At 53.0% G+C, this 18713-nt stretch overlaps 4 protein-coding genes across 7 annotated transcripts; all 4 read right to left on the bottom strand.

Moving 5' to 3' along the window:
- Nucleotides 1-1168: 1168 nt before the first annotated feature.
- LOC112893342 (growth-regulating factor 10-like) lies at nucleotides 1169-2289 on the bottom strand. Of its 2 annotated transcripts, XM_025960631.1 has the most exons (3): nucleotides 2117-2289; nucleotides 1772-2044; nucleotides 1169-1668 (listed from the first exon to the last, which is right to left on the bottom strand). In XM_025960631.1, the coding sequence occupies exons 1-3, from the start codon at nucleotides 2193-2195 to the stop codon at nucleotides 1331-1333; spliced, it is 690 nt and encodes a 229-aa protein (XP_025816416.1). In that variant the 5' UTR covers nucleotides 2196-2289; the 3' UTR covers nucleotides 1169-1330. The 2 variants fall into 2 exon arrangements, with proteins under 2 accessions (XP_025816416.1, XP_025816407.1); XM_025960622.1 differs by having other exon boundaries at nucleotides 1772-2289.
- Nucleotides 2290-3941: 1652 nt separating this feature from the next.
- Nucleotides 3942-7389, bottom strand: LOC112893336 (bifunctional dTDP-4-dehydrorhamnose 3,5-epimerase/dTDP-4-dehydrorhamnose reductase). Its single transcript, XM_025960610.1, has 2 exons — nucleotides 6654-7389; nucleotides 3942-4665 (listed from the first exon to the last, which is right to left on the bottom strand). Exons 1-2 carry the CDS (start codon nucleotides 7116-7118, stop codon nucleotides 4213-4215), a joined length of 918 nt encoding a protein of 305 aa, XP_025816395.1. The 5' UTR covers nucleotides 7119-7389; the 3' UTR covers nucleotides 3942-4212.
- A 2523-nt stretch (nucleotides 7390-9912) lies between these two features.
- Nucleotides 9913-12961, bottom strand: LOC112888057 (protein HOTHEAD-like). The gene is made up of 5 exons (XM_025954395.1): nucleotides 12329-12961; nucleotides 11503-12150; nucleotides 10889-11289; nucleotides 10237-10811; nucleotides 9913-10146 (listed from the first exon to the last, which is right to left on the bottom strand). The coding sequence occupies exons 1-5, from the start codon at nucleotides 12411-12413 to the stop codon at nucleotides 10086-10088; spliced, it is 1770 nt and encodes a 589-aa protein (XP_025810180.1). The 5' UTR covers nucleotides 12414-12961; the 3' UTR covers nucleotides 9913-10085.
- A 187-nt stretch (nucleotides 12962-13148) lies between these two features.
- Nucleotides 13149-18504, bottom strand: LOC112888037 (SPX domain-containing membrane protein Os02g45520). Of its 3 annotated transcripts, none has more exons than XM_025954374.1 (11): nucleotides 18127-18504; nucleotides 16768-16848; nucleotides 16497-16617; nucleotides 16057-16368; nucleotides 15876-15980; nucleotides 15326-15777; nucleotides 14871-15175; nucleotides 14337-14515; nucleotides 14003-14193; nucleotides 13712-13845; nucleotides 13374-13612 (listed from the first exon to the last, which is right to left on the bottom strand). In XM_025954374.1, exons 2-11 carry the CDS (start codon nucleotides 16818-16820, stop codon nucleotides 13374-13376), a joined length of 2091 nt encoding a protein of 696 aa, XP_025810159.1. In that variant the 5' UTR covers nucleotides 16821-16848; nucleotides 18127-18504. The 3 variants fall into 3 exon arrangements, with proteins under 3 accessions (XP_025810172.1, XP_025810159.1, XP_025810167.1); XM_025954382.1 differs by having other exon boundaries at nucleotides 16768-16842; XM_025954387.1 differs by lacking the exon at nucleotides 18127-18504 and having other exon boundaries at nucleotides 13149-13612; nucleotides 16768-16820.
- Nucleotides 18505-18713: the final 209 nt, after the last annotated feature.

Here is an 18713-nt window from a genome sequence, read left to right as displayed (position 1 = left end):
CCACGGTCCACGGGAACTAGTAGTAATCATCTCGTGATGCCGGCATTATTGCGTACAGGGCTACGGCCTACAGTATGTTGGCTGGCAGGTCAAGGAGCCCTTGGCCCATGGGAATAGTGTGCCTAGAAATCGAAAGATCCTTTTGCCACGCATCCACGAGCGCGGTTTGCAGAGTAGGACTGTAGGAGGAAGAAAAAGTACACGATCAGCTGATCATAAAGGATGTGTATCATGGACAAACACGAGACGAGGGTTTGGGATTCGATGTCAGTTTGCACCTCTACCTAGCTCCTTAGCAGGAGCTGATGAACACCGTTCTAGCCGTTTGAATGTCCACCTGAGTTGGGCTCAAGATTAGGTTAAGCGCACCCGGCAGGTGCTGCGCCGGGCCAGGCTCTCGCACGGTTCGAGTCGCAGCAGAAGCGGAGTGAGGAGCAGCCCAGCAGGCAGCAGCCCTTTTTCACCGTACTCAGTCCGGTGCCAGCAAAAATCTGAAAGCTCAGTTCCTCTGCTGATGCCGCAACCAGTCAAGCACCGTGCCCAGATGAGAGGTGTCAAAAAAGAACAGTCTAGCACCGTGCCCTGCAGACGGGAAACTTCTTGCTTGACGCCACGAGAGCGGACAAGTAATATACAGTGTGAAGCCAGCAGCACCGCGATCTTCAGGTTTACCGGTCGCATGGGATCCGTTCCATACTTCCATTGACTCGCCAATCGCCATACCCGCGCGTGAAGGCCCCTTCAAGCGGAAGCGCTGGCTGCTGAGACGCCTGAGACGTGAGTCAGTTCTCAGACGAGAGTTTGCGCTGGCGGGGCCACACCGAACGGCCCGCCGCCTGCGCCATGCGCAGACAGAGTGCAGCATCCAACGCCTCACGCTGCCCGAGCCTTCTGACAGGGTCAGACCGCCCAGCACTCCGCACTGCACACAGGGCACACCGTCCCTCCCCCTCCGCGCGTCCCCAGGTGGAACCACAAGCCAGGCCCCCCAGCCGGCCAGCCCCACACCCCCTGCACACCACCGAGGCGCGCTCCTCACAACCCAACAAAAGAAAATGATCCCCTGCCCTGGTACAGGTGTCACAGGCCACGCAACGCCACAGGCTCACGCACAGCACAAGGGGAGTAACCAGCACACGTAACACGAGAAGCAACGCATGGCATCGAACGGTGCAAACTGGTTTGACAGGTTGCGAGAGAAAAAAAAAGGGGAAATTACAGCACACACGACGACATCCGGTGGCCCAAGGCCCAGGCCCAAGACACGGGCGTAACGGTGGCGGTGTTGGGGACGGGGACCGAGCGTGGTGGGGGGCGTTCGCTCGCGCGCTCACGTGGCACGCGCGGCGCTGTGGGCGAGGAGGACGCTGGTGGGGGAGAAGCCGAGCCCGTGCGGGGCCACGCCCGCGCCGCCGTGGTGGTGGACTGGGGCGCCGCTGCGGCTGCTGCTGACGGCGGCCGCGGCCGTCGTCGGGGCGGCTGCGGAGGCGGCTTCCACAGGCTTTCTTGAACGGCCGCGGCCGCGGTGGACGTGCCGCTCGCAGTACTTGTGGCCCGGCACCACGTCGCGGGAGCACCGCCACTTCTTGCCGTCCGTGCGCCGGCACCGCCCGGGCTCCGGCTCCATGCTGCTGCGGTAGTCGAAGCACAGGCTCCCCAGGCCCATCACTGCGGGCCATTTCAAAACGACTACTTTATTTTTCGCTCGCAACAGCCACGGCATAACGACAGTGACAAGGATTAGAGAGGATGAAGCTTCGCCGGCACTTACGGGAGGGGAAGCGCTGCGGGCCGAAGGAGGAGGCGACGACGCTCTTCCAGATGGGAAGCACGAGGTGCACCGGCACGGGCGCGCCCGCAGCGAAGTAGCGGTAGATGAGCACCTGGTGCTCCAGCTCCTGCTGCTGCATGAACGTCAGCGCCGACGCCCTCTTGGGCGCCGCCGTCGCGGCCGACGCCTCCGCGTCGCGCTCGCCGCCGCCCGCGCCGAGCCCCAGCCCCAGCCCGAGAACCAGCGGCGACGAGGCCGCCATGGTCACCTCCCCTGCAAACGACGCACCAGTGATCAACTCCTCCAGCGAACCCCGGCCAGAACGCAAGGCCCGCACGTACTTACCGGCGCTCGTGTCGGCGCCGGAGAGGCGGGGCAGCTTGGCCGGCGGCTGCGCTGAGTCGGTCTCCTTGTCGTCGGCCATTTGGGGACTCCGGTGCGGCGGCTCCCGCGGCGGTTCCGGTTCGAACTATATGGAGGGGGACGGAGCGCGGGCAGGTTCTCGAGAGGATGGAAGAAGCGACAGTGGTGGCGTCAGAGGAAGTGTGAAACGGTGGATATATTTATGCGTGACGGCTCCCGGCGTCTGGTCGCTCGGTGAACTTCTGTCTCAGGCCCCGTCCCCAGCTCGGCAACTGTGGTCGTCGTAGTAAAAGCTGTGCTGTTCGCGGTGGCGTGGAGGTGGCCGTGGCATCCTGGCATGGCAGCTGCAGGTGACACGCATGGAAATCTTTTGGCCTTTTCGTGGTTTTGGACGGTGTTGGGTTGAGTTCGACTGCCGCTTTATCTCGTCTGCGATGGCCGCCGTCGCCGGCGACGTGGGAGTGCAGGTGCTCGAAAGGTGTGGCCATTTTTTTTTACCGCAGGGCTTACTTATACCAGGAAGTAAATCATTTGCTTAAAAAAGTGTATATATACATAGTGATAAATGTTTGATGGAAGTGTTCCGAATATGTGGAAAAAACCGGAAAACCGGTGAAAAATGCTGCGAGGGAAAAAAGTCCGCGTGGATCTACTCGCCATATCACGTGAAGATCAGGCTCCCGCTCTGACTTCTGACACGGTGTCAGCCTTTTGTTTCGTTCGGCGTTCTTAATTATTTCCGCCATGGCGCCATGCCGTGACTGAGCCGCTTCGAGAGGAGGAAAGACTGACCAAAAAACTCGCCTGTACCCCTTTCCTTTCCTCCGATAAAAGGACGTCCCTTTTTTATTGTAAATCTTTTCAGAAAAGAAAACACCGAAAACTTTGGGCGCGGCTCTGAGTTCGCGCACTGCGCCGGAGCAGTGAGGCTGGCCAGACGAGCGGCGAACGCTGATGCAGTCGCCGCTGACGGGGGCAGAGCCTGCCGAGACCTCTCCGCGCCGCGGCGAGCAAAAGAAAAAAAAACTTTTTGTGGTGGGACGGGATGGGAGACCGAGAGGCTGGGAGTGATCTGCTCGAACACCCCTGCTCCGCCCGGCCCCTACCGCTGTCCGCTGGCGCCGAGCGCGTGCAGCAGCCAGGCGGGCGGCAGCAGGGTCGTGCCTCCGCCGAGGGCTGGGGTCCCCGTCGGGGTGCCCCGGGGCGGGCGCGTGCTACGGATGCTGGGGCAAGGGCACGGCGTGTCGTTCCCCGCGCCGGCAGCCGCAGCGGTCCACCGGTCTTGCTTGGCCGTGTTATCGCGGCATGATTGGGCAGCGATCCGGCCCTCGCGGGGGCGGGAAAACGAGGCCGATCGCCGCCGCGTACGGCGCGGAGCTGTACCCAGCTCGGCGGCCTTGTTCTGTTTGCCGCCTTGCCCCGCCAGCTGCCCGGTGACGACGAGGTCGAGCCCGGCGCGGACGGGGACCAACTGTCGTTGGCTCGTTGCAACTTGCAAGCTTGCAGCTCAATGGAGTGCGAGGCCATCGTCGTTCAAGAGTCCATGGGAGGAGGCTTGCAGGCATGCGGCGCAGCAGTGTAAAAAGCTGTGAGCTCCAGCAGTTTCAACTGACAAGATACCCTAGAAAAAACTTCACTGCAACAACTGCAGGTGAAAGCACACCTCTGAATCTCTGACCGGCTCAACGGGCCAATGCCTCAGAAGCGATCATGAGGAAATGCAGTTGTGCAGTCGAACGATGCACCCTCTCAAAAAAAAAAAACTCACGCGCACATGCCAGCAGGCTTTGCAATTGAGGAAGCTCCATTTTGGCACAACAGAGGAAGCTCCTCGGTTCATTCCCATCGTATTGATAATACCCCAGGAGGAAAGTTGAGCTAGATTACACCTTGTCTTTCTCCGTATAATGATCTGACCGTAACAAGGAGTATGGCGTGGCATCCTATGAGAAACCTATCCGCTTCAAATACAATGAACACGAAACAGGGGGCGTGCTTATTGATGATCGCCATAGAGAAAAATGTCAATTCGGATGGAATAAATAGCACCAACATACAGTCGAGTATAGCTCCATTTCTCAAGCCTTGGATGTCTTCCGATTTGGCTCGAAAACGTATTTGATCAGCGACTCCTTGATGGACAGAAGCTCTGGGAACTCATTCTTCAACTTAGTTTGATCGAGCTCATTGTTGCTCCTCGGTGCAACTATGACCTTTGCTTGCTCTTCCAGATTGAAGTTTTTCCAAGAGAAGCTTGGGTCGATGTAGTCTCTGTACATCTCTAGTATCTCGTTGTGGCTCACCACACCAGGATTTGTGAAATTCCATATTCCAGTCAGGTTTCTCTTCGCCATTTCGATCGAGATGGGAAGAAGTTCATCCAGTATTGTCATTGAATTCGGGATGTTGACAACCTTCTCGTATCTGGTGATTTTGGTAATGAAATTGCGAGGATTGGAGAGATCCGATGAAATAGGCATCCTTACACGAAGGGTGCATACATTCTCATAGTTCTTGAGCAGTTCCTCAACCTATGAAAATAAATGTTAGGTTCACCATGGATGGAATAACTTCTCTATCAATCTAATCAGAAATAGGAACTAACATGAAATACAATAATGTAAAAATAGCATGGTAACATGCTAGCATTATTACAAAATCAATCAGAGGTCTAGTTTCTCACTCAAAACATCAAATGGGTAAAGTGTGCTGAACAAGGATAAGTTTCGGGAGCACTAGTTACATACCACCCAGTATTCTATATCTGTCTAAAAGTTCTATCATCAAGTGAAAAACACTTGCACTTCCACGTTCCAATGCTTATGCTTGTACTTTTATGTGTTATTACACTAAAGTATAAAGAAACATAGTACACAAGGGCCCAGCTAACATAGACACCTTCTGCTTTGCGAATAAGCAACTGTTTTCCAAGATTCTCACGGCATTAGACTGTTCAGATGACACCAAACAGATGTATTGGTCAACAAAATGCATACCCTTGTAAAATTAAGCACACTTCAGTGCTTATTTGATCATCTAAGTCTGAAGCAAAATGTAAAATAACAAAGTTTTGGATAATAATCCTTGTGTTTCACAGTATCACATCAGTACTTCTCTTAATACAATTTTAGACAATTTCATCCTACAAAAATATTCACTGTGTTTATTTATGATCGTAATTTCCAACCTATAGCATTTCAAACTTTCACTTTTAACTATCTGCTTGGGGTGACATATACTACCATTATCCAGTAAGATTATTATCAGAATACTATCACATTGCATTAGCTTTGGTTGTCAGCACTCAAAACGCGCTTGAGAAAGTTAATTTATTAAAATCAACAGTCTCCAGAATGTCCCTAAAATTCAGCAGGAACTGATAAGATTGTATCATGTAAACTCCACTCCAAACCCAGCAAACTGCTTCTTAGTGGCAAGCCGTGGATGTTAGGCACAAGATGCAGGTGCCAAACCATTAGACAAGCCACTGTTTGGCAAGAAATTACAGTTTGAGAAAAACAAAAGGAATCATCCTAAATTAAGACTAGGTGTAGCTTGCAGAGAAACGCACCATGTCCAATGCAAACAAAAATGTAGCAAAGATGTCTCCAATTACTGATGTTTCGAACAAACAAAATGTCAATTACTAATGCTGCACCTAAGATGCTTACTTGTTCAGCCTATACAGATCTCTTTCAGTTTCTGGTTGCTGTCTCAATTCAAGTTATAGAGTTTTCCTCCAGAGTCAAGGTCAACCTGACAAATATTTGAATTATTATAACATGGTAGTATATCTTGAGGTGAGCATCATTTAAATTAATGAATCCCCCATAAGTCTATTTGATGAAAACGAAACAAAATTTCTCCTTTGCCATATACTCCACCAATGATAGTATGCAAACACAAATATAGAGCACCATGGAAGGATCCAAATATTTAGCTAGTTAGGATTGATGGTGAATACTGGATCAGACTGATCTGTGAAGTCAAAACGGATGCTAAAGCACATATTCGCAGACTGATCCAAACATATTCGCAGGCTGCACTCAAAAATGAATTATCGTTTTCCTAAAGTCAACCAAAGCTGAAAGGGAAACACAGTCAGCTATTACACTCACTTACGCTCACCAAGATGTACAATACCATGCATGTATGTTCTAGTACTACCAAAGCTGAAGGGAATTTATTCAAGCATTGTTGTATCACCTTGATGTAACCCTACTTGATATTAATAAAATTTCCCTTTTCGAAAAAAAATGTATGTTCTAGTACAGACTACGCCAGATCCAAGTGACAGGAACCTCAAGCATAAGTGCACACTAATTGAACTGCAACCAACACTGAAAACTCAACAAGTGACGGCCCCATTTTCCTTCTTACTATGATCATCACGAGGACCATCACAGATTTTGGTTAAGATAAGAACGGAACCGATCTATTTGTAACTTCGCCATTTGGAGAGAAGCTTGAGAATGTAAAGGTACCATAAAGCTAGAAGAGGTGAGGGAGCAATGCATACCATGGCCTTGGTTTTGGAGTAGAATGATCCGACGAAGTTGGGCGTGTCTTCCTCCTTGAAGCCGACCCCGGAGCCGAGCGGGTGCGCGTCGTCGTACTCGAAGATGCACCCGGTGGCGTAGTTGATGAGCACGAGCCCTCGGGCGCGGCAGACGTCGGCCAGCGTGAGCGTGCCCACGACGTTGGCGCGGACGGTCTCGGCGCGGTGCGTCTCGCACCAGTCGACGTTGGGGCGGCCCGTGACGCCCGCGGCGTTGAACACGTGCGTGGGCGCCGCGGCGTCGATGTCGGCCTCCAGCTGCGCGCGGTTCTCGAGCCGGCCGGCGCCGTAGGCGAAGGGGATCCCGCGCGCCGCACAGAGGCCGCCCAGCAGGCCCCCGATCCAGCCCGTGCGGCCGTAGATGAGGAATTTGAGCGCCGGCGCCGGCGCCTGCTCCGCCGCCGAGCCGTTGGTGGCGACGCCCATGGCGAGATCCGGGCGAGGGGAGCGGCGGCGGAGTGGTGGCGAGCGAGGGTGAGCTGAGCTGAGCGGGCTGGGGGCCAGGGTGTGGGGGATCAGAGGGAGACTGGGATTTTAATACTGAGGTGAGCTGATGCTGTCGGTCCCGGGGCGATTGGGGCTCTGGGTGGGAGGCATGGGACGCGATCACCGACGGTGGGTGACGCGGCAGCACAGCCTGGTCCACCGCCACCGTGCGCGATCCCTCGTCGGCTGGCGCGGGGCAGATCGTGTTTCATGCTCGCATGATCTCTCGGACAGTCGGACAGAAGAGAACGGCATCCCACCGACAGGTGCAGAACAGTCACTGCACGACACAAAACTCTGACAGAGAGCGATGCCACTTGCGAACTTACACCTTGACAAAGTGATTCAAATCAAAATTTCAAATTTTCGCTTCATAGCTGCTCAGCTGCTGCAAGACTTCTCGGTACGAGGCAGCGCGAGAGAGCTTGCGGTGCTTGGTTTAACGGGCGGAATTAGCGAGGACGCGGTGGGGATTTGCCCGTTTACTTCCAAGATCTGCGTTATCTGGAAGCCCGGGAACGGGGGGAACCGAGCGTGGCCACGTGACCCTCGTGGCCGGAGACGGGGCGGCGATTGGTCTGGGGTCCCTTGTACTAGCAACTGGGTCCGGCAGAACAACGGACCCACAGGACAGCGAGACATTCGCAGTCATGTGCGCCGCTCATCATCACATGCGCGATCGGATCTTTGGGCGTTCGTGGGTAGTCGGGCATGTTAACGTACACGGCGTGCAGTGTGTTTCGGCCATGTTCTTGTTCTCTTAGGGTGTGTTCGTTTCGCATCAGAGGGTCTAAAATATACATCTATAAATTAGAGGTATAAACATTTTAGAGGTATATTAGAGGGGTGTTCGTTACGGCCTCTAAAACCACGGCACGGCCGGAGCGCCTAACGCGCGCACGCGGGGGGAGGAGCACGCGGGCGGGAGCAGGGGCGGCGGCGCGGCTTGCGGGGAGGAGCAGGGGGCGGGGCGGCGGCGCGCGGGGGGAGGAGCAGGGGGCGGGGCGGCGGCGCGCGGGGGGAGGAGCAGGGGCGGCGGCGGCGGCGCGCGGGGGGAGGAGCAGGGGGCGGGGCGGCGGCGCGCGGCGGCGGGGGAGCACGGGGGGCGGCGGCGGGGAGAGCAGGGGCGGCGGGAGGAGCACGGGGGGCGGCGGCGGGGAGAGCAGGGGCGGCGGCGGGAGGAGCACGGGGGGCGGCGGGGAGGAGAGCAGGGGCGGCGGCGGGAGGAGCACGGGGGGCGGCGGGGAGGAGAGCAGGGGCGGCGGCGGGAGGAGCACGGGGTGGCGGCGGGGAGAGCACGGGGGGCGGCGGGGAGGAGAGCAGGGGCGGCGGCGGGAGGAGCACGGGGCGGCGGCGGGGAGGAGAGCAGGGGCGGCGGCGGGAGGAGCACGGGGGGCGGCGGGGAGGAGAGCAGGGGCGGCGGCGGGAGGAGCACGGGGGCGGCGGGGAGGAGAGCAGGGGCGGCGGCGGGAGGAGCAGGGGCGGCGGCGGGAGGAGAGCAGGGGCGGCGGCGGGGAGAGCAGGGGCGGCGGCGGGAGGAGCACAGGGGGCGGCGGCGGGAGGAGCACGGGGGCGGCGGCGGGGGGAGGAGCACGCGGGCGGGGGGGGGGGGGCGTGGGGAGACGAGCCGAGCGGATTAGAGGCGTTAGAGCCCTCGCGGCCTCTAAAATTTCTGGAGGTCTAAAAGTTACTGTGCAACGGAAATAGTGGGCCGTTCGTTTCCGGGCCTCTAAAGTTTAGAGGTTTCGCCCCATTAGATAGGGAAACGAACGGACCCTTAGATATTTTTTTTTTAAGATCAGGCTCGCATAGTTTTGCAGACCTTGACTGCACTCTTAAGTTGTACACTAATAATACTTTGCTGATCAGGTCAGTGTTATCCGAAGCATGAAGGAGCCTTCCAACTGCCCTGCGATCAAGCGCCTTGAGTCTCGGAACACTTGAGCCACGATCTTTACAAGTCTCCGAACAATTAGGTCGGGTTTTGAAGAAAACGATGTCATCAGTAGAGCTCGTGCTTCATGCTAAGTTTGCCAACAAGGCTAGGATATCACAGTTCCACGAGTAAGTGCTCACAGGGATTTACTAACCAAGCCTGAACGGCCTGCAATCAGGCACTATATAGCTTCCTCTGAAGCATCAGCTTCAACTTGGGACCAGAACGTAAAACATGGCCGGCCTCCGAAACGACAGAAAGCGACACGACACCTAGAATCCTGGTTCAGAAAAGACAGGGAAACCGTGTCGAAAGTTGAAGGATTACCTTGCACTTCCGGAGATCTTAATGCACCGTCATTAGCAAACAAAGTACTACAACAACATAACATGCCTTTCAGATTAGCTGATGTACCACAGAAATTAGGGCACTGCCTGTTACCCTATAGTATACAGCGCAGTACAAAAATTTCGTACCCTTTTGGACCCATCGCCGTCAGCTGCGAAAGCGAATGCTACTTGGTATGGCTTCGTGCCGACAAGCACGGATCAGATCGAGTCTCTCATAAACACAGTACCAGTAGAGTAACTGTAGCTTTCCAAAAAAAAAAGTGTACTGTGGAAGCTGCCCATGTTTCTCCGCCTCTCACTCAAGATTCAAGAACAAGGCTGCCTGTTAGTGTTAGCCTCACTGACAAGCTGCCACGTTTTTTGCAAAAATGTTCGTTAGAAAAATGCGTGTCTGATAATACTGGACCCGAAATGTTTAGTACTCATTAGATAGTGTTAATGAAAAACATCAAATGAACGCTGCAAATGCCATATATTTCCACAATTCGTGCAATTTAATTGCCTACTAATTGGCACGGAATTTCCATCTATTACAATCGGTTTCTCCAATAACTTGTAGGATCATCATCATCGCTAAAAGAACCCGGAAGGTTAGCAGCTGAACGGCACGACGTGCAGCGATCATCTGGCGCCTGGCCCTTCGACGAGCATCCTCTCCTTCAGGAGCTTCACCCCCATGTACCTGTCAGACCAAAGAGCACGAGCGCACGTCGGCGAGATTGACCCCCTGAATCGCGGGCAAGAACGGGGGCGTGAGAGGTGATTTCTGTACCTGCCGAGCATCATGACGGTGGCCTGCGGGTTGGTGCCCGGCGAGGCGTTGAACGTGGAGCCGTCGATGACGCGGAGGGCCTCGACGCCGAGCACCTTGTAGTCGCGATCCACGACGCGGCCGACCTGGCAGCCGCCGTGGTAGTGCCAGATGGTCATCACGGTGTCCCTGCAGAACTGCTCCAGCGCCCTGGGGTCGCCGCCGACGCGCCGGCCGCCGTGCAGCGTGTTCACGGGGAAGTCGGCCGTGACGTTGAGCGCGGCCGGGAACGCGAAGTTGGGGTACGTGAACCGGGAGAAGGCCCTGGACCGGATCACCCGCTCGATGGCCGAGATGCCGGCGACGCAGCGCCGGAGGTCGTCGGGGTGCGCGAAGTAGTTGAACCGCACGGAGGGGTTGTCGTCGGGGTCCAGGTTGCGGAGCGCGAGGCTGCCCGTCGACTGCGGGCCCAGCACCTTCTCCAGGATGAACCCGCCCCGGAGCGCCGCGTCGGGGACCTGGCTCATGGCCTCCACGGCGCGCGCGATGGCCTCCGGCGTCCGCTGCGCCGGCGGCACCGTCGCGAGCTGCCCCGTCTGCGACAATGCAAGCCTTACGCGTCCGCGGGCACGTCCGTAAATGGGTAGAGACACGAAAAGAGAACTCGCGTTACCTGCGGAGAGAACATGCCGAAGTTCCGAGGAGGAGGCTGCGTGCCGGAGGGGTGGCTGTTCCAGTTGGCGCCGCTGGCGCCCTCGATGTAGCTGCCGAACCGGGTGATGCCGACCACCTGGATCAGCGACACCTCCACCGGCGACGGCGACGGCACGTAGATGGCATTCATGGGGTTGTCGGACATGCCCTGCCCGACGCCCGGCAGGTCCAGGATGACGTCGATGCTGAGCGACCGGAGGTGGTCGGCCGGGCCGATGCCGCTGAGCATCAGCTGCTGCGGGCTGCCCAGCGCCCCCGCCGAGAGGATCACCTCGTTGGCCGCGCCGCGGTTCAGGTACGCCACGTGAGCGCCGCCCTGCGCGTCGCGGAACACCACGCCTCGCGCCACCGGCTTGGTCCCTGCAAAGAAAAAGAATTGCAGCGCCGTTGGCACCCCACAAATTTCCTCGCCTAGTTCTCCAGCGTGACGCCCAAATCGACCCATGCGCGTGACGCCGACAAAGAAGCGACTGGTAATACCGTTACACCTACCAGCCTCGCTGCAAATTGTTCTTCCTGCAGAATAACAAGCTTACCGGCTTCGACATTCAGTTATGCTCGATGCGCACTCACCTTTGTAGCCGAACAAGATCCTGGCCACTCTGGCCCGGAGAAACAGGTCGATCCCGTCGGGGTTCGAGTACCGGAGCAGATCCGCCGCCGTGTGGCGTCGGCCGTCGGCGTCGAAGATGGACCCGCCGACCTTGGTCCCGGGGATGTGGTCGTACGTGAACCCGCTGTCCGGCAGCACGCCGGTCTCCAGGAGGCCCCTCCGCACGGCGGCCTGCCACGGGCCCAGCGCCGGCTGGAACGCCACGACGTCCTCCACCCACCGGTACGCCGCCAGGACCTCCCTGGGGTCCCACCCGACGGCCCTGACGTACCCGGCGCCGGCGCGCGTGAAGAACCCGGCGTTGATGCAGCTGCCGCCGCCCAGCACGCGCGGGCGGGAGTTGATCACGCCGTCCTCGGACACGAACCGCTGCGATGGGGACGACGCCGACGTGTCCGCCAGCACGTCCGAGAAGTGGAGCATGCTCAGGACGCGCCCGTCCTCGTAGGGCGAGCCGCCGCGCTCCAGGAGGAGCACGCGCGAGCGCTGCGACAGCGTCGCGGCAAGCGGGCAACCCGCCGTGCCGCCGCCGATGATGATGTAGTCGTAGTAGGCCACCGGCGGCGCGTCCACCGCCTCCCTCATGAAGGTGTAGTTCACAGCTCGTGCTGCCACACACGTGTACCCCCACGATCACATGAATCAGCCACAACGTACACAACAGATTCAGAATTTGACATCTGATTTCGCTAAAAAGATTCAGATTCGGATTCAGCCACGTGTACCTCCAGGAGGAGGAGAAGAAGAAGAAGAAGCAGAAGAAGGAGGAGGAGGAGGAGAAATCACCTTGTTGAGCCATGCACAGGAGCGCGAAGAAGCTTGCGACAGTGAAGACGGCCATTGCTTGTGCTGAGTTCAGGTCAGAAGCCATTGGACCGCCTGGAAGCTGTTGCACTTGAGTTTGATGATGGCAACTCAGAGAGTTTGGTGCCCTTATATACTGGCAGCTGGCATGCAGTCGGAGGTTGCTGAAGAAGCTGTTCTTGGATGGGTTTGGTAGTTAGTTCTGGTGCAGTTTGAGTTGACGCACCGGGCTCTTTGATCGCCGTGGTCCCTGGTCCGCAGCCTTTGTGTCACCTGAAACTGTTCGACAGATTCGGATAAGATAATTGGCTCTGCTCCGTAGTTGTCTGCTACTTGCTAGGCAAATGAGGGGTGACTCAGAGAAACATATGATTCCTTTGGACCATAGCAATCAGATCAGTTCAGTTCAACAGGATTGCAAAGGGGGGGGAAAAAACTGCGTTTCAGTAACAGATGCATGCTCTACTTTGCCGGCCTGCAAAATAAATCTTTGATTTGTACATGCTTGACCGCGTGAGCATGCCATGAGTGTGACGAAAGGCAGGCCTCAACCACCAAACGGCAAAACTACCAGTGGGCTTTCACTTGGTTGCATCACGCAGCAGCAACCTTTTCTTCCCGTCTCGCATCAACATATGCTGTTATTGTGCTATCTTTCTTCCCTGCAACTTGCATACCATTCAAGGAATTTGGCAAATGAACGTCAGATCTCTGACAGATTTTTTTTTAGATGGACATCTCTGACAGAAATTCTGAACTTGCTGCGTTTAATCCAAACTTGCAGCGAATATAATCTCTCGTGTTAGAAGCATTAGATCGTTAGGCCAATTTATTTAACTAGTCCATGTCATGTTACAACTGTTGCAAGTATGCAACGCTGCAGGCTCACTGCAGACTTCAGTGCACATGGACCATTTGCAGCTTATAGTAGCAGCAACCGCAGCAGCAGCCTGAAATTTACAGCGTCATTGCAAGACGCAATCCAGCAGCTCCACAGCTCACCAAAACGAGAGCGGTTCATCGGCCATCAGTAGAGTGAGTTGTAAGTGCAAAACGTCGCGACGATGGAGGACACGCAGATCACCAAGGAGGGCAGCAGGGTGGCATTCAGCAGGCGACTCTGCCCCAGATTACCGGCCGCGGTGATCGTCATGTCCGCGGCGACGCGGGCCAGCGTGCCGGCCTCCGTCGAGAGCAGCCCGCCGTTGTAGGTCCCGCGGGAGAGCCTCGACGACATCACGCGGGAGAGGAGCGACAGGTTGACCCCTGCATCGCGTTGCTCACATGAGGTCAGAAATGCGTGGAATGGTGCAGCTTCAGAACTCAGATTAGATTGTGCGTTGGCTTGCTGCAGTCACTACTTACCTTCGAGCACCTCAGCGAATACGAACGTGATGAGAGCCGACGTGACGTATTGTGGAACGGAGTAGTGTGGGGTGAAACTGAAGCTCATGACTATGCCGATCAACACCATGATTTCAGAGGCCACAAGAATTTGCCTTCAGTAGTAGTTGAGCAGGAAAAATATGTGGAAATAATTAGAATAACTATCAGTGTAAACATGAATACTTAACTATCAGTGTAAACATGAATACTCTTTCTAGAAATAACAACGCAATGGCCAGTGGCTTCTCCAGATTGGGGAGTAACAAATACCTGTCCTGAAACAAGTTGGTGACATAGCTTCCCACGATGACATTAACTGGAAGAACGGTCAGTCCAAGAACCGCTAAAAAGATTGCCACGGTACTAGTTGTCCAGTTGAAGTAGAATGTGGTGACAACACTTGACTCCGAGAGTAGAATTTCCATGGCAAACTTGAGCATGAAGTAGATCAGTAACTGAACCTGATAAGTTGCAAACATCGAATATAAGCTAATACAGAAGAAACGCAGGGAAGTTGGTAATCCGACCAACAGGGTGGTGTTGTGCATCCATGATTGTAAGGACAATACAAGTGCAACGTCTGAAGAAGGTAGATAATGGAAACCTTCACAGATGGCGTTAGCAATCTGTATGCTGCAGCAAGCGATGTTGCGGGCTTATGAGATTCTTCAGGATCTTCTTCGTTGTCGTCATTGTCCTCAACATCTTCATCGTTTCTCTCCTTTGCATCCAGGAGCAAAGGCTGTCCCAGGCCATCCTCCAAATTTCCACTTACTCGATGAGCTATTTTGGCAGAGAATTCGACTGATAAGTTATCTTCTTTTTTAGATGAAAGGGGGATCCCCCGCGTTTTCATTTCAGGGAAACAAAAACGATCCAGCTATTTTGGCAGAGAATTCGACTGACAAGTTATCTTTAACTGATGTTCAGAGGATATGCTTTCTGATCATGACCATGCTTGTCTATTTATATCTATCTAAACTATGCACCTACTTTTTCTTTAATGAAGAACGCAGTGGAAATAGTTTACCAGTATCAGATGACTGTGTGTTGACACTCATGAGCATACTTGTCTATTTAGCTATCCAAACTATCCCCTATTTTTTCTTTAATGAAGAAGGCAGAGTAAAAAGTTTACCAGAATCAGATGACTGCGTGTTGCCAGAATTCTCTGTAGCAATGTGACCCGGCTCCTTGAATGAAATCCACAACCAGACCAAATACGCAAGCCAAGCAAGGCACATGACCCACCCAGGTAAGGTGTTCTGATTGAATGTGAGCCCATAGATTCTAAATTTTGTCTGTAGCAAACCGGCAAGAGCAGGACCGCATGCCATTCCAAGAGCGCTAGCACTGACAAACCCTGCAGATGCCTGCAGCCTGGTTTTCAGAGGTACGCAGTCGCTGATGTATCGACGGTTCACAGCTCTGGCAGAACCCAAGCTGCACATGATATTGCCAATTTGATCAAAGAACAGTTTGATATTACAATACCTAAACTAGCACAAACACTGTAATATTCAGCAACTTAAAGAAAAGCAAAAAAATCAAATTTGATTTGGACATAAATAGACCAAGAGAGGAGTAACTAACCCACACAGCAGCCGGCCAACAATAAGAGCAGTTAGGGAATTCAGATCATACGCCAAAGCATACAGCAGGTTCCCCAGAAATAACATGATGCTGCTGAATACGAGGGGTCTGAAGTATGACTTATTCGACCAGGCACTGAAATATACTGAGGAGAAGATTTGAGCAACTGCCATCGATCCGATAATGACACCACAGACAGTCGCTGCTGCGCCGAGGCTTACTGAATAGTCATCTGCAGTTGGCACGATGATATATGTGTTCACCATATACAGAAATGTATTCACTAAGTTGAGCAGTAGTGACAGGAAGTGGTAGCTTTGGTCGTCAACAAGATCGGAGCCACTATGCATATCCTCCGCAACGATGAGTGCGTGTTGTCCTAAGAATTGCATGAAGTTTGTGGAGTGCGTGAGTTTCTGTACTGAATGATTTATTTGTTCTATGACGGGGTCCTGCATATGAGATTAAAAGGTGCACATGTTCCATATTAAAATTCAGACCATATGGGAATGCATCAATGTGGTTAGAACAGAAAAAAATAATTAGATACCTTGATAGTTATTGATGGATGATCATAGATGGATGGAAAACTTTCTCGATTATCCTGCAGATATGCAAGGTTGCGTGACAAAGCGCCAACTACGGCCACGACGCCCTGCATTCGCCAATGCATCATAGGAGGAAATTTGATCCTTATCCGATAAAAAGGAGGTATAAGCGTGAGAATTTACCACTTGCTTGAAGATCTGCTGAAGCTGAGAATAAGGATGATTTGCCCGAGTAGAGACGTAATAATCCGTAAACTTATAGCCAAAGCGCTTATCAAACTTCTTAAGTATCTTCCGGATGCCAGTAGCATTGATATCAAGAAACCTAAGGAGCTTCACAAGATCATATCCAACTTCCCTGTAAGCCTCTCGTAGCTGACAAATCTGGGATAAATCAGACTGTTCCATAAGCGCGGCATGCTGTTCTCCCAAATTCTCGATCCTGCTAGCAAGATGACCTTGTTGTTGCAGAAGAAAGAGAACAATCTTTTCAATCTGCAAGAAAGAAGCTTAAATGAAGGTTTTTGGTAAGGTGTCAACTTGCACTGAAGAATGGACATTTAGGCTTCGACAATTCAAGCTAAAAGGAACCAATCAGAAAATAATATATAGTTTATTTGTACCTGGTCATCGAGCACCCTTGAAAACTCCTTCAGAACTTGTTCGCGGTTTTTTCCACCAGTTTGGGTCTGCTGGACATACTGTTTTACCTTTTTCTTCATCATCTTGTAGTTAATATAGTATCTGGCAATGACAAAACAAAAGAATAATAATTACATGTTTTGCCTGTTTTATTTTACCACAAATAAGAAGCTCATAGCCGACTGGATTGAAGATCTAACTATTCTGATCAATGGCACCCTGCTTAACTTACAGAGTAGCAAAGAAACTTACTCTCTCCACTCCTCCAATTGGTCTGCCATCAATCTCTTACCGAAATTAACCATTTTGGCGTTTCAGTACCTGAAACTGTAACTGAAAAGAATAGTTAGTTAGCTTAACACTGCAGAAAATCACCACTCAGTGTAGGTGTAGATCAGTTTACAATACCAGTTAGAAAGTTCACTGGTCGGCTATTCTACTGTTCTTACTGAAGAGCATTTTTCAGTCTAGTCTCACGTACTGAGACAAGGAAAATTGATACTGTTGACATAAGACACATCGTAATTGTTAAGTGCAGGCCAATTCCATCAAGAATAAAGGCAATGTTTTCTGAAAGCCCGACGTGTCAGTGGTAGACGGACAAAAAGACACTTTATCGTGAACCTAAGATAACATTAACATTTCTGGCTAAAGCAAAAAAAATCCAGATAGATCCAAAAGCGCAGGGCACGTGGCAAGCAACGTGACACAGAATCATCTAGTGACACTGTCGGATGAAGCCAATTTATGATGCTCCATCACTGTCCAGGATATGCAGTAACACTAACACAAACGGCTCTAGGGGCTCCCAAGAGCTAAGCAGCATCTTATGACGACATCATTACGCTCTTCTTGCACATGCTACCCGTGCGAAGGGTTGAGCATATCAGATACTGAAGCCTTACTGGGCCTGGAAAGAGAAATGCAATGCATGCTATGTTTTTTATTAAAAAAAAAGAAATAAACACTTTTGTCAGGTTTGGCATGTAGTTGGTACTAGACTACTAGCAAATCGTTATGCAAGCAGAGAATTGGTCAAGAAAGGAGCTATTAAGCTGATGATGTTTATTCTGAAGAAATAAGGATGCGCTAGGGGGCCAAATTCACCATGTCTGTCTCTTGAGAACACATATCCAAGGTAAATTATGTCATTATCCCATGAAGAAATGATTTTCAAGTGAAGATGTTTTGCTTCATCAGAACATACAAACTGGTGCAGCCTCTGAACTTTGCATCAGTGTGATCCTTCGATGGTTGCGCAACAAAAAGGGCAGGAATGCGCAACGATTGCCTAAAACAAGACATGTAATGTTTTGGTACCTCTCTCTCTCTGTTCATTCGCCATCACTTTTTGTTTAGATAGCTAGAGCGATGAAAAGCTAACATATAGGAGGACCACCATTGGAAAAAGAAGAAAAAAATGAACAACATATACGTTCCAAGCGCAACAAACAAAATGGGCAAAATGTTCAGAGTTACAGACAAAAATGCGAGATATTCCGTACATGCAACATGACGAGAAGATAAATCTTATTTCAGGTTTTTGTTTTAACGCAAAAATCTTATTTCAGGTTTAAACACGGGAATAACAGAACATAACTGATGGCTCACCGTGGGGCGCGTTCTTTGGTTCAGCGATCTCGCGGAGCGATCGATCCTCTCTCGCTTGTGGCTAGATGACCATCAACAAAGCTCGATCGCGCGCGCGCAGAACCGGCAGATGGGAGCAGCTTATTATCCGCTCCAGCTGGGCACCATCAGATCAATAAAGCAGAGAGAGCGCGAGCCCTAGGGGAGGCAACAGAGCCAGGAGGAAGAACCGAATTCATGCGCCCATGGGGACCGATCGATCGATCGATCCAGCAGGACGGGCGCCGCGGCGAGGAATCAATCCGAGCGAGGGGCTTCGCTGCAATGGCGGACGAACGCAATGGGTTTGGCTGTCAGTATGCGTCTGGCACGGGAGGTGCGTGGGAGGGGAAGGTGGAGGCCGGGGAAGGTATTTATAGCGGCGACGCGCGGGGACGGAGGTGCGCGGCCGTCTCGCCTCGCCGGGGTTGTGGCGGAGAGACAGCGCTCTGCCTGCGGGGCCGTATCGCTGTCGGGTCGCCGATGCGGACGTGGCGAATTCGATCGGGACGACGCCTTTTGGAAGCGCCGTGGCTGTGGCCGAAAATGCCTCGCCACCCGCTACCTCT

This window comes from Panicum hallii, chromosome 1 (genome assembly GCF_002211085.1).
Source record: "Panicum hallii strain FIL2 chromosome 1, PHallii_v3.1, whole genome shotgun sequence".
NCBI classification, from domain to species: domain Eukaryota; kingdom Viridiplantae; phylum Streptophyta; class Magnoliopsida; order Poales; family Poaceae; genus Panicum; species Panicum hallii.
The sequence above is the reverse complement of the archived record's forward strand: the minus strand, read 5'-3'. Positions and strand labels throughout refer to the sequence as shown.

Excerpts from the sequence above, each read along its gene's own strand:
- LOC112893342 (XM_025960622.1), bottom strand. The coding sequence starts at position 2,195 with ATGGCCGACGACAAGGAGACCGACTCAGCGCAGCCGCCGGCCAAGCTG. Across the intron at positions 1,669-1,771 it reads CCCGCAGCGCTTCCCCTCCC|TGATGGGCCTGGGGAGCCTG; the intron begins GTAAGTGCCGGC and ends AATGGCCCGCAG.
- LOC112893336 (XM_025960610.1), bottom strand. The coding sequence starts at position 7,118 with ATGGGCGTCGCCACCAACGGCTCGGCGGCGGAGCAGGCGCCGGCGCCG. Across the intron at positions 4,666-6,653 it reads ACTCCAAAACCAAGGCCATG|GTTGAGGAACTGCTCAAGAA; the intron begins GTATGCATTGCT and ends TTATTTTCATAG.
- LOC112888057 (XM_025954395.1), bottom strand. The coding sequence starts at position 12,413 with ATGGCTTCTGACCTGAACTCAGCACAAGCAATGGCCGTCTTCACTGTC. Across the intron at positions 12,151-12,328 it reads CCTGTGCATGGCTCAACAAG|CACGAGCTGTGAACTACACC; the intron begins GTGATTTCTCCT and ends CGTGTGTGGCAG. Across the intron at positions 11,290-11,502 it reads GATCTTGTTCGGCTACAAAG|GGACCAAGCCGGTGGCGCGA; the intron begins GTGAGTGCGCAT and ends TTTTCTTTGCAG.
- LOC112888037 (XM_025954374.1), bottom strand. The coding sequence starts at position 16,820 with ATGGTTAATTTCGGTAAGAGATTGATGGCAGACCAATTGGAGGAGTGG. Across the intron at positions 15,981-16,056 it reads AGCAGATCTTCAAGCAAGTG|GGCGTCGTGGCCGTAGTTGG; the intron begins GTAAATTCTCAC and ends TGGCGAATGCAG. Across the intron at positions 15,176-15,325 it reads GTTGGCCGGCTGCTGTGTGG|CTTGGGTTCTGCCAGAGCTG; the intron begins GTTAGTTACTCC and ends TATCATGTGCAG.